This window comes from Bubalus kerabau, chromosome 17, assembly GCF_029407905.1.
Source record: "Bubalus kerabau isolate K-KA32 ecotype Philippines breed swamp buffalo chromosome 17, PCC_UOA_SB_1v2, whole genome shotgun sequence".
Lineage (NCBI taxonomy): Eukaryota > Metazoa > Chordata > Mammalia > Artiodactyla > Bovidae > Bubalus > Bubalus kerabau.
Window position 1 is genome coordinate 46,487,903 of NC_073640.1, and position 16,685 is coordinate 46,504,587.

Consider the following 16,685-nt stretch of genomic DNA (forward strand, 5'->3'; position numbering starts at 1 on the left):
AAGGTGAAAAGACAGTCTCTTCAATTAGTGGTGCTGGGAAAACTGGACAGCTACATGCAAATTCAAAAATAGACTCAAAATGGATTAAAGACCTAAATATAAGACCCAAACCCACAAAACTAGAAGAAAACATAGGCAGGATACTCTTTGACATGAATTGTAGCAATATCTTTTTGGATCTGTCCCCTAAAGAAAAGGAAATAAAAGCAAAAGTAAACAAATGGGAACCGACTAAAAAGCTTTTGCACAGCAAAGGAAACCACTGACAAAACAAAAAGACAACCCACTGAATGGGAGAACATATTTGCAAATGATATGGCCAAAAAGGGGTTAATATCCCAAATATATATAACTTATACAACTCAATATCATAAAAACAATCCAATTAAAAATGGGCAGAACTGAATGTTTTTTTATGAAAAAGACACAAATATGGCCAACAGACACATAAAACAATGCTCAACATCACTAGTCATCAGCAAATTGCAAATCAAATCAAAACCACAATGAGATATTACCTCATATCTGTCAGAATGGCTATCATCAAAAGACCATAAATAACAAATGTTGGCAAGGATGTAGAGAAAAGGGAACCCTTGCAAACTGTTGGTGGGAATGCAAATTGGTGCAACCACTGTGAAAAACAATATGAAGTTTCCTCAAAAAAACTAAAAATAGAAATATCCTATGTGCGTGTGTTAGTTGCTCAATTGTGTCCAACTCCTTGTGACCCCATAGACTAGAGCCCACTAGGCTCCTCTGTCTGTGGAATTCTCCAGGCAAGAATACTAGAGTGGATAGCCATTCCTTTCTCCAAGGGATCTTTCTGATCCAAGGATTGAACTCGAGTCTCCTGCACTGCAGGCAGATTCTCTACCACTGAGCCACTAGGGAAACCATGAAATTAAAAGATGCTTGCTCCTTGGAAGGAAAGCTATGACAAACCTAGATAGCATATTAAAAAGCAGATATCACTTTGCTGACAAAGGTCCATATAGTCAGAGCTACAGTTTTTCCAGTAGTCATGTACAGATGTTGGTCCATAAAGAAGGCTGAGCACTGAAGAGTTGATGTTTCTGAACTGTGTTGGAGAAGACTCTTGACAGTTCATTGGACTGCAAAGAGATCAAACCAGTCAATCCTAAAGGAAATCAACCCTGAATATCCATTGGAAGGACTGAAGCTGAAGCTCCAATACTTTGGCCACCTGATGTGAAGAGACAACTCATTCAAAAGGACCCTGATGCCTGGAAATATTGAAGGCAAAAGGAGAAGGGGGTGGCAGAGGATGAGATGGTTGGATGGCATCATCGACTCAGTATGCATGAATCTGAGTAAATTCCAGGAGATAGTGAAGGACAGGGGAGTCTGATGTGCTGCAGTCCATGGGATTGCAAAGAGAAAGACACAACTTAGTGACTGAACAACAAACAAAAAGAGTTGTACCTGCAACAAACTAATCAGAAACTGAAATTTTTTGCATTTTTGAAAATACCATTTATAATAGCATGAAGAAATATGAAATATTTCAGGGTAAATCTGACAAAATGTGTGTAAGAATTATATACTGAAAACTGCCACTCCAAAACAACAACAACAAAACAACAACGAAAGAAGACCTAAATAAACGGAGAGATAAATCCATGCCCATAAATTAGAAAAATCAGTACTTCAAAGTACTGGCAGTCCTCTCCAAATTGAACTATAGATTCAGTAAAGTTCTAATCAAAGTCCCTAAGGCTTTTTTGTAGAAATTAATAGGGTAATTCTAAAATTCAAATAGAACAACCAAGACACTTTTGAAGACGTCTTAGAGGACTAGCACTAAGGCATGATTTTGTGTATATATTTCATTTTTTAAAGTGTATATGCATATAACCTTTGGCAATTTCACTCTCAGGACTATACCGCCAAGAATGCTGGAGAGATGAACAAAGACATGCTCAGAATGTTCCTTGCCAATGTCTGTGAAAAACTCCCCAACCCAGCCCATGAGTGGAGGTAATGTGAAATTATGCTACATTGGCCAAGAGGATTCCAACTAAACTAACTGTCTCCCGACCAGGTAGGGGCCAGAGGCCCCGCAGGATCTGGTGAAGTGCCTGGTTATGTAAATAAAGTTTTCCTGGACCATAACCACAGCTGTTGGCTTTCCTACTGCAAAGACAGAGCAGGACGGGTTTACATGGCCTGCAAACCTAAAATCTTCACTATCTACCCTTTAGTTTACCAATTCCTGCTGCTGCTAAGTCACTTCAGTCGTGTCCGACTCTGTGTGACCCCATAGATGGCAGCCCACCAGGCTCCCCCGTCCCTGGGATTCTCAAGGCAAGAACACTGGAGTGGGTTGCAGCCTACCAGGCTCCTGATCTAGACTGTGTATCTATTAACATGAAAAGATGTTTCAGAAAGCTCATTCCGTGAAGCGTCCCACGAGTAAACCTCGCTCACCCGGGTCGCCAAGCCCTGCCTTGCGCTGGCGCTGGTGGCACTATCCCCACTCGCTCTGGACCACTGGGACCAGCGCCACGTGCCCTCCCGTTCTACGTGCTCCCTCCCGCCCAGTGTGTGATTTCCGCTCTGTCACTGGGGACTCAGGCCTGACCCTGGCTCCGCCCCAGGGTAGGTGCTAGGTCCTACCTGCCAGCAGTAAAGCACGACCCGTTAGCGGCGCCGATGGTTGAAAACGCCACGAAGAGCGGAACGATCCACGAGGCGGGGTAGAGGACACGGTCACCAAACGTCTGAGAGAGAAGTGGGTGCGTCTTGAGACCGTGCGCCCCCAAGAGCCACCAGCCCCACAGGCTGCTGAGCCCTCCCAGCGGCCCCACTGAGCTGAGCTCCAGGACGCCTCCCTGAGGAACGGTGGGGCACCAGTCTGGAGAAAAAGACCAACACCCCCACCCCGCCCCACCTCTGCGGATGGTGATAGACAGCTCTTCTCCCCTGCAGCCTGGCCTAATTCTCAATGTTTCCACATCCTCTGACGCCCTCGCTCTCCCTTCCTCGGAATGACCAGGTCTCCCTCCCACCTGAGCCACCTGGTCTCAGGGTCAGTGGGCCGGTCACCAAGCCTGCCTCTCTCTGCTCCCTGTCCATGTCACCTCATTGCCTGTTTTCAGTTTCATTTCTTGTCGTGCCCCAACTCTGCAGGTCTTCTCCAGCACATGGACCCCGCCCACCTTTCCCCTGTCCCTCATCCCCATCCCCCTGTCCTTGCTTCCCTCCTCACCCAGATGAATTCCACAACCCATTATTATCACTCCCTCCTACAATGACTCCCCTGATCTTGCTCTCCCCTACACTTGCCTGTCAAAGTCCCAACCCTGGTGAAGTGGAGCCCTGCGCTCTGTGTTGAGGAGGCAGGTAGGGTGTGCTGGGAAAGCAGGACCTCCCAGCTGCTGGCCACCTGGAAGGTAGGCCAGGTCTCTGGTGCTGCCCTATCCTGCTCATCTCCCCTTGTCTGGTCTCCTAGATGATTATTCTGGCCCCCCCCCCCCCACCCCTACACACACAGGGTCCTTCAACTTGAGCATTTATCCCTTGCCTGTCCCCTCCCACAGAGACCCCGGGCACTCACCACGGCCACAGCCTGGGACTGCAGGAGCTCAGTGGCCGTCATCACAGTGAAGTAGGACACGTTCATGAGGATGTAGCAGCCTGTTACTAGTGGGATCCCAATGATGATGGCCAGGGGCAGGTTTCTGGGAGGGATGGGGACCCAGAGACTCAGTCAGACCAGAGCATCCATGACAGACTCACAAGATTGTTGTCTTAGTCTAGTCCTTTCTTCCACCTGCCCGGCCGGCCCTCTACCTGCTCCCGGGGGAACTGCCCTTCCTGAGGCTTCCTGATGCTCACCAAGAAGCAGGGGGCTAGAGGGACAGCAGAGCCCCAGTGGGGACACTGACATTTTCTAATGAGAAAGAACTCTCCCTCTCCTTAGACTCCAGGGCAGTAAAACTGAATTTGGTTATAATGCAAAATAAGCTAGAGTTCTTCCTTCCTCTTAGCAACCATTCTACTACCTCAAACAAAACCAAGCTCTAACGAATGTCAATGAGCTGATAGGAAACCATCCACTGTCTGGAAGTGGGTGGTGGGTGATTGGGGGAAGCAGTTCCACCTTATGTTTGGGGGAGAGAAGTATGCTAACCTATCCACTGTCTCCCCTCTGACTCAGCTTTCTTACCTGAAAGGGTTTCTGAGTTCTTCTGTGATGTAGTTGAGTTGATTCCTACCGGGAAAAAAAGTAACACTGAGTAACATAACTTTGACTTTCTTTGCTTAAGATTATGAAACACAAAATAAAAAGTGTATGCCTCATTTAAACTGTTGAAATGCTGCACTCAATATGTCAGCAAATTGGGAAAACTCATCAGTGGCCACCAGAATGGAAAAGGTCCGTTTTCATTTCAATCCCAAAGAAGGGCAATGTCAAAGAAGGTTCAAACTATGATGCTAGCAACTGTATTAGTTTGAGCTAGTAAGGTTGTGCTTAAAATCATTCAAGCTAGACTTCAGCAAGAACTTCCAGACCTACAAGCTGGGTTCAGAAAAAGCAGAGAAACCAGGGATCAAATTGCCAACATTTGCTGGAACATAGAAAAAGCAAGGGAATTCCAGAAAAACATCTACTTCTGCTTCATTGACTATGCTAAAGCTTTTGACTGTGTGGATCACAAAAAAACTGTGGAAAATTCTTAAAGAAACGGGAGTACCAGACCACCTTACCTGTCTCCTGAGAAACCTATATGTAGGTCAAGAAGCAACACTTAGAACCAGACATGGAATAATGGACTGGTTCAAAATTGGGAAGGGAGTACATCAAGACTGTATAGTTGTTGTTGTTCAGTCACTAAGTTATGTCTGACTCTTTGCAACCCCATGAACTGCAGCACACCAGTCTTCCCTGTCCTTCACTACCTCCTGGAGTGTACTCAAACTCAGGTCCATTGAGTCAGTGATGCCATCCAACCATCTCATCCTCTGTCGCCCCTTTCTCCTCTTGCCCTCAATCTTTCCTTCAAGACCCTCAAGCATCAGGGTCTTTTCCAGTGAGTCCGCTCTTCATATCAGGTAGCCAGAGTATTGAAGCTTCAGTATCAGTATCCATCCTTTCAATGAATATTCAGGGTTGATTTCCTTTAGGCTGGACTGGTTTAATCTCCTTTGGTATATTGTCACCCTGCTTATTTAACTTATATGCAGAGTACATCATGCAAAATGCCAGGTTGGGTGAATCATAAACTGGAATCAAGATTGCCAGGGGAAATATCAATAACCTCAGAAATGCAAATGATACGACTCTAATGGCAGAAAGTAAAGAGGAACTAAAGAGCCTCTTGATAAAGGTGAAAGAGGAAAGTGAAAAAACTGACTTGAAACTCAACATTCAAAAAACTAAGATCTTGGTATCTGGTCCATCACTTCATGGCAAATAGAAGGGGAAAAAGTGGAAACAGTGATAGAGTTTATTTTCTTGGGCTCCAAAATCACTGCGAAAGGTGACTGCAGCCATGAAATTCAAAGATGCTTGCTCCTTGGAAGGAAAGCTATGACAAACCTAGACAGCATATTAAAAAGCAGAGATATCGCTTTGCAAACAAAGGTCCATATAGTAAAAGCAGACTATTGGTTTTTCCAGTAGTCATGTATGGATATGAGAGTTGGACCATAAAGAAGACTGAGTGCTGAAGAATTGATACTTTCAAACTATGGTGCTGGAGAAAACTTTTGAGTGTCCCTTGGACAGCAAGAAAATCAACCCTGAATATTCATTGGAAGGACTGATGCTTAAGCTGAAGCTCCAATACTTTGGCCGCCTGATGGGAAGAGCCGACTTACTGGAAAAGATCCTGATGCTGGGAAAGATTGAAGGCAAAAGGAGAAGAGGGTGGCAGAGGATAAGATGACTAGGTAGCATCACTAACTCAATGAACATGAATTTGAGCAAACTCTGGGAGATAGTGAAGGACAGAGGAGCCTGGGGTGCTGCAGTCCATGAGGTCACGAAGAGTCAGACATGACTTAGCAATTGTACAACAACAACATCATAGAGAAAATTCCCCTGTAGGAATTGTTTCCCCCTGTAGGGCTTTCTCTTTTAAAGAAAGCCCTGGGGGTGCGGGGGGGGGGGGGTTGCTACTAAGATCTGCACATTCTTCAGTTGGTAAGTCTTTGTACTCCATGGGGATTCTGTAACTTTTCAACAATTATTGGGAGTAATGAGTCCCCAGCGTGCTTTGAAAAAAAAAAAAAAAAAAATGCAAGATTCGTTGTCTGGGCTTCACAGCTGAATTCTACCAAAAATTTAGAGAAAAGCTAACACCTATCCTGCTCAAACTCTTCCAGAAAATTGCAGAGGAAGGTAAACTTCCAAACTCATTCTATGAGGCCACCATCACCCTAATACCAAAACCTGACAAAGATCCCACAAAAAAAGAAAACTACAGGCCAATATCATTGAAGAACATAGATGCAAAAATCCTTAACAAAATTCTAGCAATCAGAATCCAACAACACATTAAAAAGATCATACACCATGACCAAGTGGGCTTTATCCCAGGGATGCGAGGATTCTTCAATATCCGCAAATCAATCAATGTAATACACCACATTAACAAATTGAAAAATAAAAACCATATGATTATCTCAATAGATGCAGAGAAAGCCTTTGACAAAATTCAACATCCATTTATGATAAAAACTCTCCAGACAGCAGGAATAGAAGGAACATACCTCAACATAATAAAAGCTATATATGACAAACCCACAGCAAACATTATCCTCAATGGTGAAAAATTGAAAGCATTTCCTCTAAAGTCAGGAACAAGACAAGGGTGCCCACTTTCACCATTACTATTCAACATAGTTTTGGAAGTTTTGGCCACAGCAATCAGAGCAGAAAAAGAAATAAAAGGAATCCAAATTGGAAAAGAAGAAGTAAAGCTCTCACTGTTTGCAGATGACATGATCCTCTACATAGAAAACCCTAAAGACTCCACCAGAAAATTACTAGAACTAATCAATGACTATAGTAAAGTTGCAGGATATAAAATCAACACCCAGAAATCCCTTGCATTCCTATACACGAATAATGAGAAAACAGAAAGAGAAATTAAGGAAACAATTCCATTCACCATTGCAATGGAAAGAATAAAATACTTAGGAATATATCTACCTAAAGAAACTAAAGACCTATATATAGAAAGCTATAAAACACTGGTGAAAGAAATCAAAGAGGATACTAATAGATGGAGAAATATACCATGTTCATGGATTGGAAGAATCAATATAGTGAAAATGAGTATACTACCCAAAGCAATTTATAGATTCAATGCAATCCCTATCAAGCTACCAACAGTATTCTTCACAGAGCTAGAACAAATAATTTCACAATTTGTATGGAAATACAAAAAACCTCGAATAGCCAAAGCGAGCTTGAGAAAGAAGAATGGAACTGGAGGAATCAACCTACCTGACTTCAGGCTCTACTACAAAGCCACAGTCATCAAGACAGTATGGTACTGGCACAAAGACAGAAATATAGATCAATGGAACAAAATAGAAAGCCCAGAGATAAATCCACACACATATGGACACCTTATCTTTGACAAAGGAGGCAAGAATATACAATGGATTAAAGACAATCTCTTTAACAAGTGGTGCTGGGAAATCTGGTCAACCACTTGTAAAAGAATGAAACTAGAACACTTTCTAACACCATACACAAAAATAAACTCAAAATGGATTAAAGATCTCAACGTAAGACCAGAAACTATAAAACTCCTAGAGGAGAACATAGGCAAAACACTCTCTGACATACATCACAGCAGGATCCTCTATGACCCACCTCCCAGAATATTGGAAATAAAAGCAAAAATAAACAAATGGGACCTAATTAACCTTAAAAGCTTCTGCACATCAAAGGAAACTATTAGCAAGGTGAAAAGACAGCCTTCAGAATGGGAGAAGATAATAGCAAATGAAGCAACTGACAAACAACTAATCTCAAAAATATACAAGCAACTCCTACAGCTCAACTCCAGAAAAATAAATGACCCAATCAAAAAATGGGCCAAAGAACTAAATAGACATTTCTCCAAAGAAGACATACAGATGGCTAACAAACACATGAAAAGATGCTCAACATCACTCATTATCAGAGAAATGCAAATCAAAACCACTATGAGGTACCATTTCACACCAGTCAGAATGGCTGTGATCCAAAAGTCTACAAGTAATAAATGCTGGAGAGGGTGTGGAGAAAAGGGAACCCTCTTACACTGTTGGTGGGAATGCAAACTAGTACAGCCACTATGGAGAACAGTGTGGAGATTCCTTAAAAAACTGGAAATAGAACTGCCTTATGATCCAGCAATCCCACTGCTGGGCATACACACTGAGGAAACCAGAAGGGAAAGAGACACGTGTACCCCAATGTTCATCGCAGCACTGTTTATAATAGCCAGGACATGGAAGCAACCTAGATGTCCATCAGCAGATGAATGGATAAGAAAGCTGTGGTACATATACACAATGGAGTATTACTCAGCCATTAAAAAGAATACATTTGAATCAGTTCTGATGAGGTGGATGAAACTGGAGCCTATTATACAGAGTGAAGTAAGCCAGAAAGAAAAACACCAATACAGTATACTAACGCATATATATGGAATTTAGAAAGATGGTAACAGTAACCCTGTGTACGAGACAGCAAAAGAGACACTGATGTATAGAACAGTCTTATGGACTCTGTGGGAGAGGGAGAGGGTGGGAAGATTTGGGAGAATGGCATTGAAACATGTAAAATATCATGTATGAAACGAGTTGCCAGTCCAGGTTCGATGCACAATACTGGATGCTTGGGGCTGGTGCACTGGGACCACCCAGAGGGATGGTATGGGGAGGGAGGAGGGAGGAGGGTTCAGGGTGGGGAACACATGTATACCTGTGGCGGATTCATTTTGATATTTGGCAAAACTAATACAATTATGTAGTTTAAAAATAAAAAAAATAAAAAAAAAAAAAGATTCATTGTCTGAAAAGAGAACGAAGCCTGCAGATTCTCTGCACGAGGGAAAGGCCAGTGATCTGGATGGCCACATGTATTTGCAAAGTGGAAACAAAAGTGCTACCGAGCAGTCTTGCCTTGCCCCATGCCTGGCAGCCCTCATTGCTTCCAGTCCAGCTGAACCTGTGTTTGGTGAAGTTTCTGCAGGAGGCCCCAGCACTGGGGGCTCATGGGCCACTGTGTCGGGGTCTGGTGCCAGGTGAGTGGCTGGGGGAGGGGCAGGTGCCTCTGGGGTTCAAGGAGAACAGAAGGGTGAAGGGTAGGGTACTTAACAAAAGGGAGATGGGAAGGTACATGTTAGAGTCCCACCAAATCCCCAAAAGGAGAAGTTATTGCTTTCCATGTGGTTTCAGGAAGATAGCCTAAAGAAACCCACAGGCAGACATGTGCTGTCTTAGACCGAGTGCCTTACCATCCATCATACGCCCAGAGTCCATTATATAATGCCAGACTGATGGAGCCCACAGACAATGATGCGCCTTCAAAAGAGTTTTCAAAATTCCTCGTATTTCCTGTAATCAAGGCAGATAGTTATCAGCTGACTAGACTGGAACTGTGTGAAGGAAGGGGATGACCAATGACCTCAGGTAATTAAACAAACTCTGAACAACTGGGAAACTATTTCCGTTGAATTGCCGCATGAAATGTATGCTTAGCAGCAAGACCTCCAGGTGGTCTGTGGCGTGTGGCCCCACCCTCCCCTCCAGCCGAAAGTCACCTTGGGCCAGGAGGACAAGTCCGCTGATGATGATAATGACCACGATCACCATCTTGGCCGCCGTGAACACGTTCTGAACATAGCTCCCCAGCCGCACGCTCAGCGCGTTCACCGTGGAGATGAGCACTGGGAAGTCAGAGGTGGGCACTGTTCTGTGTCTATGGGCTCAACATCTCCCTCCTGTCTTAAGGCCCTGGAAAGAGCCTCCTTTCCATTCCCAGGCCCCGTTTCCCCCCAGCCTCCCCTCTCCACTGCCATATCCATGCACCTTTGAAATCCAGCCAGGGCTGTCCAACCCCCTCCCCGAACTCCACCTCTAAGAGCAATGGAGACACAGCCAGACTCCAGCCAACCGCTGCCCTGTGGGGCAGCCTGCAGCCAGCCCTCCCCGACAGCTCTGATGGCCCCGCAGAGCGGAGACCGGATGGCAAAGACCATCAGGCTTGGGACCAAGGCCAGCCCTGGCCCTGCTCCCTGCCAGCACCTCCAGTCCCACCTGGCCTCTTTCTGGGTGTGCAGGAGCCCAGTTTCTCCACCCCCAGCTGTGCCAGGTCTTTTCTGCCCCCTGCCTGGTGTTCCTCACAGGTACTCACAGATGGCAGCGGCAGCCAGGGATTTAATGACAACTTGGGGAGGGCTGCAGCCTGAGTAGAAGGGCGCACAAACGTACTCGGAGAAGCTGAGGCAGATGATGGCAAAGGATGAGGGCTTTATGACGAACAGGCTGCTCCAGGAAAAGAGGTATGCCGGAATGGGGCCAAAGGCCTCCATCAGGTAGGGGTACTCGCCCCCCGACTTGGTGATCATCGTGCCAAGCTCCGCGAAGCACAGGGCACCTGGAATACAGAGAGAAAGGGGGCCCCAGGCCCCTTGTGAGGTCTCGCCCTGGTCAAGGGAGCCCCTCTCCCCACTGGAGGTTGTGCTCCCAGGGCCCACCACGGTGCCCCTCATCCTGAGCTCTGGCCTTTGGACATTCCGTAAACCCCAGTTTACACACATCTGCACACAAGCATTGAGGGGGATCCTGGCAGCGACACAACCCCGCACAGACAGAGCTCCAACATCCTGCCCCACATGCAACAGGGGGTCATTGCCAGGGTGGGCATCTTTGTTACCCAGTGTTGCAAGAACCCCACACATGGTCCATATGATGAGACAGGGTCCCACGGCTTCCATGTTCCTGAGCACAGACTTGGGGGAGATGAAGATCCCAGAGCCGATGATGGTACCCACGATGATGCAGGTGCCACTGAACAGGCCCAGCTGGGTTGTAGAGCGGGGGAGAGAAGGGTTAGTGCCGCTGCAGGGTGCAGCTCAGAAGGCCGCACGCAGCCCTCTTCCTTCCATCCTCCTCCCCTCCCATGCTGGGTACAGCCAGGCAGCCCAGAGTCCCAGGCACCTTCACCCTGTGCTGTTACAGGGAGAGCACCAGGGTGCTGCTTCTGGGGATTTGTGTGTGTATGTGTGTGTGTGCACACACGCTCAGTCATGTCCAAACCTTGCAACCCCACCAGGTTCCTCTTTCCATGGGATTCTCTAGGCAAGAATACTGGAGTGGAGTCATTTCCCCCCTCTAGGGGTTCTTCCTTACCCACGGATCCAACCCAAGTCTCTTGCATCTTCTGCATTGGCAGGCAGATTGCTTATCACTCTGCCACCTGGAAAGCCCCTTGCTTGTGTGGATTAAGTCTGTTAATCCTCACAACAACAATGAGTCAGTTATGCCATTATCATATCCATTTACAGAGGAGAAAACAGAGGAACAGAAAGACCCAGATACTGCCAGGGTTCACAGCCTGTGCAGTTCACAGGCCTGGCTGAGGTTCCAAGTGCCAGCCCTTACCGCTCTTGACAAAGAGGCCCAGGTGGTAAGGCCTGACTTGACAGTCACTCACCAATAAAGGCCCTTAGGACCTACCTCTGAGCTGGGCTGAGTGGCACGGAGTTCCTCCCCCAGACTGTGAGAGAAGTCAGGGTTTGGGGCTCCTGGCCGGGGCCATGGGGGTGAGGGGTGAGTGACAAGGCCTCTGGGGACAGAAACACTCAGGGGCTGTGAACTTTCTCTGATGCCCTCTTTTAGAATATGACCTTCCTACCAATGAGACCAGGCTCGGACACACCCCATATGATTCCATTCCCATGAAATTCCACAACAGGCAGAACTAATCTGCAGAGATAGAACACGGAGGGGTGGGGGGGGGGGGTTGCCACCTGGAAAGGGGCAAGAGGGAAGTTTCTGGGTTGACCACTTTGTCAAACTCATCAAACACTGAAGATCTGTGCGTTTCACTCTGTGTAAATCCTACATGAATCAAGAAAAAAATTCTAAGGAAGAAAACGGTCTGTTTCATGTTTCTACTTGTAACATCAGCCCCCCTAAGCCACTAGCCTGATTTCTGGAGCTTGAGTTGAATGTACGTGTGCCTGTCTCTCTGGGCACAGGCTGCACTCAGAGTTCCAACTCAGAGAATATGGAAGAGCCCAGCTGTGACCACCCCCAAAGGACACACTATTGGAGGGGTGGGGGTCCAGAGAAGTATCAGCTTCTGTTTCCCATGGCCATCTTAGATTTCCTCCTCTGATGGCCCAGGTTGACTCACCAATGGCTTGGATCTTCTACTGAACTCTGCATTCACCCTGAAGCTGCCTACTCAAGTTTAGGACATGCTGAGGGTTTGCTTGGCTGTGCTTCTCTCACGGCCAAAAGGAGGGTGTTGCTGCTCATCAGCCAATTCCTGGGGCCCTGGGATCCCAGGGTGACATAAGTCAAGCCACATCATTCCCCCTGCCAAGCCCCTGGTCCCTCCTTCATCTCTTCTGCAGCCAGACATGGGAGCTCTGGAGGCTCTGCCCAGAGCCCAGCCCACTTGTCCTGCCCTTGACACCATCCTGACCTAATTCTGGGCGCCCTTGCTCCTCATCCTCTGAGCCCGAAGCTTGTCCATTCACTCCCCCACACCCCCAAACCTCTCCCTCCTCACAGGTCCGGTGACAACCCCATCTGACCTCTCTCTAAGCTGCAGGCAACTCCAAGTTCAGCCCTTGTGTGTGCTAAGTTACTTCAGTTCTGTCCAACTCTTTGTAGCCCCATGGACTGCAGCCCTCCAGGCTCCTCTGTCCATGGGGATTCTCCAGGCAAGAATACTGGAATGGGCTGCCATTCCCTCCTCCAGAGGATCTTCCCAACCCAGGGAGCAAACCCACGCCTCTTAACGTCTCCTGCATTGGCAGGTGAGTTCTTTATCACTAGCGCCACTTGGGAAGCCCTGGTTCAGCCCTTACTACATTCCAACTTAGAGGGATCACCTGTGTGACTCCCATGTCAGACTCACCACCCCAGCTACTGGCTAAGAAGAAATGGGATTTCCCTATTGCCGGAAGAATTCAAACTTAAGAGGATACATGTGGTGAAGGTGCTGTAGCAGGGATCCGACATCCGAAGTTGTCTCTGACTATCCAGGAAAAGACTGTTGCCCTGAGCAAATAGCAGCCCTCTAGGTGCTTACCCAGCACATACAAGTACACACATGTTAGCCTCACAAGAATATGCTGAGTTCACTGGCAAGAAGGAAAGGGGTGTGAGTGTGAGAAATTGTTTAATCAGAAGTACTGTGTGTGTGTGGTGGAGGGGGAGGATGACTTGGTTGCATACACCCACCCCTCCTCGATTGGACCTGGGAAGGGCCAGCCCCCAAGGATGGCCTTACCTCCTTTTGGAGATTCGTGGTCTTGGGTTCGCTGCTCTGGATCGACGTCTCATCCCCCCTCCTTTTTCTCAGGCTCGTCTCTTCCATTTTCCCCTCCCACCAGTTCTAGGAGGCTGCAAGGAGACTCGGCAAATGCTCTAGCAGACAAGGTGCAAATAGAGTCAGCTGTGGGTTGTGAGCACTAATTTCACGAGCAGATAATTATCTACAGTTTTACAGCTGGAAAAGTGCAGCTGTCGACTCCGTAGGCATAATTTGCTCGGGTCCAGCAACATCCTGACTGCCCTTCAGACCCTGGGGCAACTGGGGTTCCAGGCTCTTTTCCAAACTCCTCCAGCGTCCCCGCGCTCCCTCTCCCATCCTCTGGGTCCTATATCTCAGCAGTGACATGCCTGAAAGTCATTCTGCAGCCCAAGCTCATTTTTTCAAAAGCTTTTAAAAAGAAATATTTTAAAACATTCTAGAATCTACTTAATGGAGTCAAGTCTGAGGAAAGAAAGCTTTTCTCACAATTAGTTTCCAAGTTTAAGGCCCCTCGTGCATAATAGATCCACAGTACAGATATTTTTTCGTTGAGTGATGCAAAGAGCATTGATGAGCAAATAAAACGGTACAAGGCTGACCTAGTTGGTGGTCATTTCCGGTTCCCTTTCTCCAGATAAAGGCCCTCTCGGGTCCCCAGGCCAGGGGCTCTGCCAACCTTCCCATCACTGATGGCCTTACCTTCACCTTGACCTCGAGGAGCCCAGGGATCTCCCCTGGCTGTCTGACCACCTTCCTCCACACAGCTGTGTCCTAGGAATGGCCATGTCTCCTGCCCAGGAGAGGAGTAAGCCAGAAGGTACAGAGGTCAACAAAGGTAATTATTAAGCACCTTTTTTTTTTTTAATCTATGAAGCTTGGGTAGACCATGCAAAAAAGGGGAGGGTTGGGCAAGCCAGTTTCTCTCCCAAATGTTTTTGTTTTGTTCATTTGTGTCCAGACCGGTTTGTTTTAAAATTAACCAGATTGCTCCAAATCAGCCGCATCTTGTAAGGAGAAATCTCATTCTGAAAGATGAACCAGAGGAGGTAAATTTTGGAACCCATTCTTCTGTTATCTTAATAGGCTGTGTTTACAACTCCAGGCAGGCAGCACAAACAAACAGCAAAGCTGCATGTGGAGCTCTTTCAAGTCGGGGGTGCGGGGAGGACGGGAAGAAATTTCCCTCCCCACTGAGGAATTTCCTCCAGCATCCTTGGTCCACCATCCCTCTGGTTCTGACCAAGGCTTCAGGGTGGTGGACGAGTCCTTCCCATTCACCTTGGCCGGCGGCTGGATTTCGGCACCCTCTGGATCCACAAGAGAGTTTGTCCAATGGGGACACAGTGAGGCCTCTGCTCTGTCCACACCTGCAGCCTTGGCCACACGCCTCTGTGATTTGTTACTGCTGCTGCTCAAGTGGCCCAGGCCCGTGCTCATAGGACTTTTTAAAAATTAATTTTTTTAATCAAAGTATAGTTGATTTACAGTGTTTACAGCAAAGTGAGTCAGTTATACATAATACATCTACACTTTTTTTTTTTAACTTTTAGTTTTGTATTGGAGTATAGCTGATTAGGGGCTTCCCAAGGAGATCCAACTAGTCCATCCTAAAGGAAATCAGTTCTGAATATTCATTGGAAGGACTGATGCTGAAGCTGAAACTCCAATTCTTTGGCCACCTGATGCGAAGAACTGACTCATTTGAAAAGACCCTGATGCTGGGAAAGATTGAGGGCAGGAGGAGAAGGGGACAACAGAGGATGAGATGATTTGATGGCATCACTGACTCAATGGACATGAATTTGAGTAAACGCCAGGAGTTGGTGATGGACAGGGAGGCCTGGTGTACTGTAGAGCATGGGGTTGTAAAGAGTTGGACACAACTAAGTGACTGAACTGAACTGAACTGATGGCTTAATGGTAAAGAATCTGTGTGCTAAGGCAGGAGATGCAAGTTCAGTCCCTGAGTCCGGAAGATCCCTTGGAGAAGGAAATGCCAACCCACTCGAGTACTCTTGGCTGAGAAATCCCATGGACAGAGGAGCCTGGCGAGCTGTAGTCCATGAGGTTGCAGAAGAATCAGACACTTAGCAGCTAAACAACAGCAACAACATAGCCGATTAACAATGTTGTGATAGTTTCAGTGGACAGCAAAGGGACTCAGCCATACATATACATGTAACCATTCTCCCCCGAACTCCCCTTCCATCCAGGCTGCCACATAACGTTGAGCAGAGTTCCCTGTGCTATACAGCAGGTCCTTGTTGGTCATCCATTTTAAATATAGTGGTATGTACTTGTCAATCTCAAACCTATCTCCCCAGTGCCATCCTTCCCCAATTAGCCACTCTTTTTCAGATTCTATCCCCATATAGGCCATTACAGAGTACTGAGTTCCCTGTGCTATACAGTAGGTCCTTATTAGTTGTTCATTTTATATATTATAGTGTGTATATATCAATCCCAATCTCCCAGTTTATCCCTTCCCCCTTTCTCCCCCTGGTAACAATGTTTGTTTTCTATATCTGCAGCTGTTTCGTAAAGAGGTTCATTTTTTTAGATTCCACGTATAAGTGATATTATATTTGTCTTTCTCTGACTTTACTCAGTATGACAATCTCAGGTCGAAGGACTTTAAAGTGAAAAGGGGAGCAGATGTCATAAATTTCGCATTCCTGCTTACTCTCACTTGGGGAAACCGAGGCCCCAGAGGGAAGGAAGTACATCAAGGGGTCCGGAGACCTCTCGTCTCAGAGAGGCTGCAGTTGTGCTCAGCGGGGCTGGGGGCAGACCCAGCCCTCCCCGCTGACACCAACTCCTCGGCTTTCACTAATCCCTTATCTCAGATGAGATCATACCTGAGACGGAAGAGCCCAGACTAAAGCATGGTTGCTTATCACTGGGCTCCTCCGGCAGCTGTGCTTGGGGGTAAATGTAACAGCATTCTAGATATCCAGATGAGCCCAAAGGTCACAGGACAGTGCTAGTGAGTCACTGGGGATTACTTTGGGACAGGCAGACCTGGGAGAAGGGAAGATTTCTCAGGGTCATCTCTTAAAGCCTTCTGAGAAAGTGGGGGATCTTTGCTAGCCCAGAGTCAGGGTCCCGATGTGGAACTTTGTTACCTATTCCCTCGGTGGGGCCCCGTCTGCTCATCAGG

General features: G+C 46.9%; 1 protein-coding gene and 2 long non-coding RNA genes across 9 annotated transcripts in view; 2 read left to right on the plus strand and 1 right to left on the minus strand.

Moving 5' to 3' along the window:
• SLC7A9 (solute carrier family 7 member 9) overlaps positions 1–14,243 on the minus strand; it is a 37,368-nt gene extending 23,125 nt beyond the window's left edge. For 4 of the 7 annotated variants that reach the window (XM_055553439.1, XM_055553438.1, XM_055553444.1 and 1 more), the window contains exons 1-8: positions 13,502–13,722; positions 10,910–11,057; positions 10,388–10,630; positions 9,795–9,920; positions 9,489–9,588; positions 4,193–4,237; positions 3,581–3,704; positions 2,641–2,744 (exon numbers count right to left, since the gene is read on the minus strand). In XM_055553439.1, coding sequence (XP_055409414.1) covers positions 2,641–2,744; positions 3,581–3,704; positions 4,193–4,237; positions 9,489–9,588; positions 9,795–9,920; positions 10,388–10,630; positions 10,910–11,057; positions 13,502–13,588 — 977 coding nt within the window. In that variant the 5' untranslated portion in view covers positions 13,589–13,722. Of the gene's footprint in view, positions 1–2,640; positions 2,745–3,580; positions 3,705–4,192; positions 4,238–9,488; positions 9,589–9,794; positions 9,921–10,387; positions 10,631–10,909; positions 11,058–12,394; positions 12,545–12,800; positions 12,952–13,501; positions 13,723–14,224 lie in introns of those variants that run through there. The other 3 variants (XM_055553437.1, XM_055553440.1, XM_055553441.1) reach the window with 3 other exon arrangements.
• Positions 12,934–13,465, plus strand: LOC129632025 (uncharacterized). The gene is made up of 2 exons (XR_008704267.1): positions 12,934–13,025; positions 13,121–13,465. It is a non-coding gene; the product is annotated as an uncharacterized LOC129632025 (long non-coding RNA).
• On the plus strand, positions 13,900–15,435 carry LOC129632024 (uncharacterized). Its single transcript, XR_008704266.1, has 2 exons — positions 13,900–14,360; positions 15,076–15,435. It is a non-coding gene; the product is annotated as an uncharacterized LOC129632024 (long non-coding RNA).
• Positions 15,436–16,685: the final 1,250 nt, after the last annotated feature.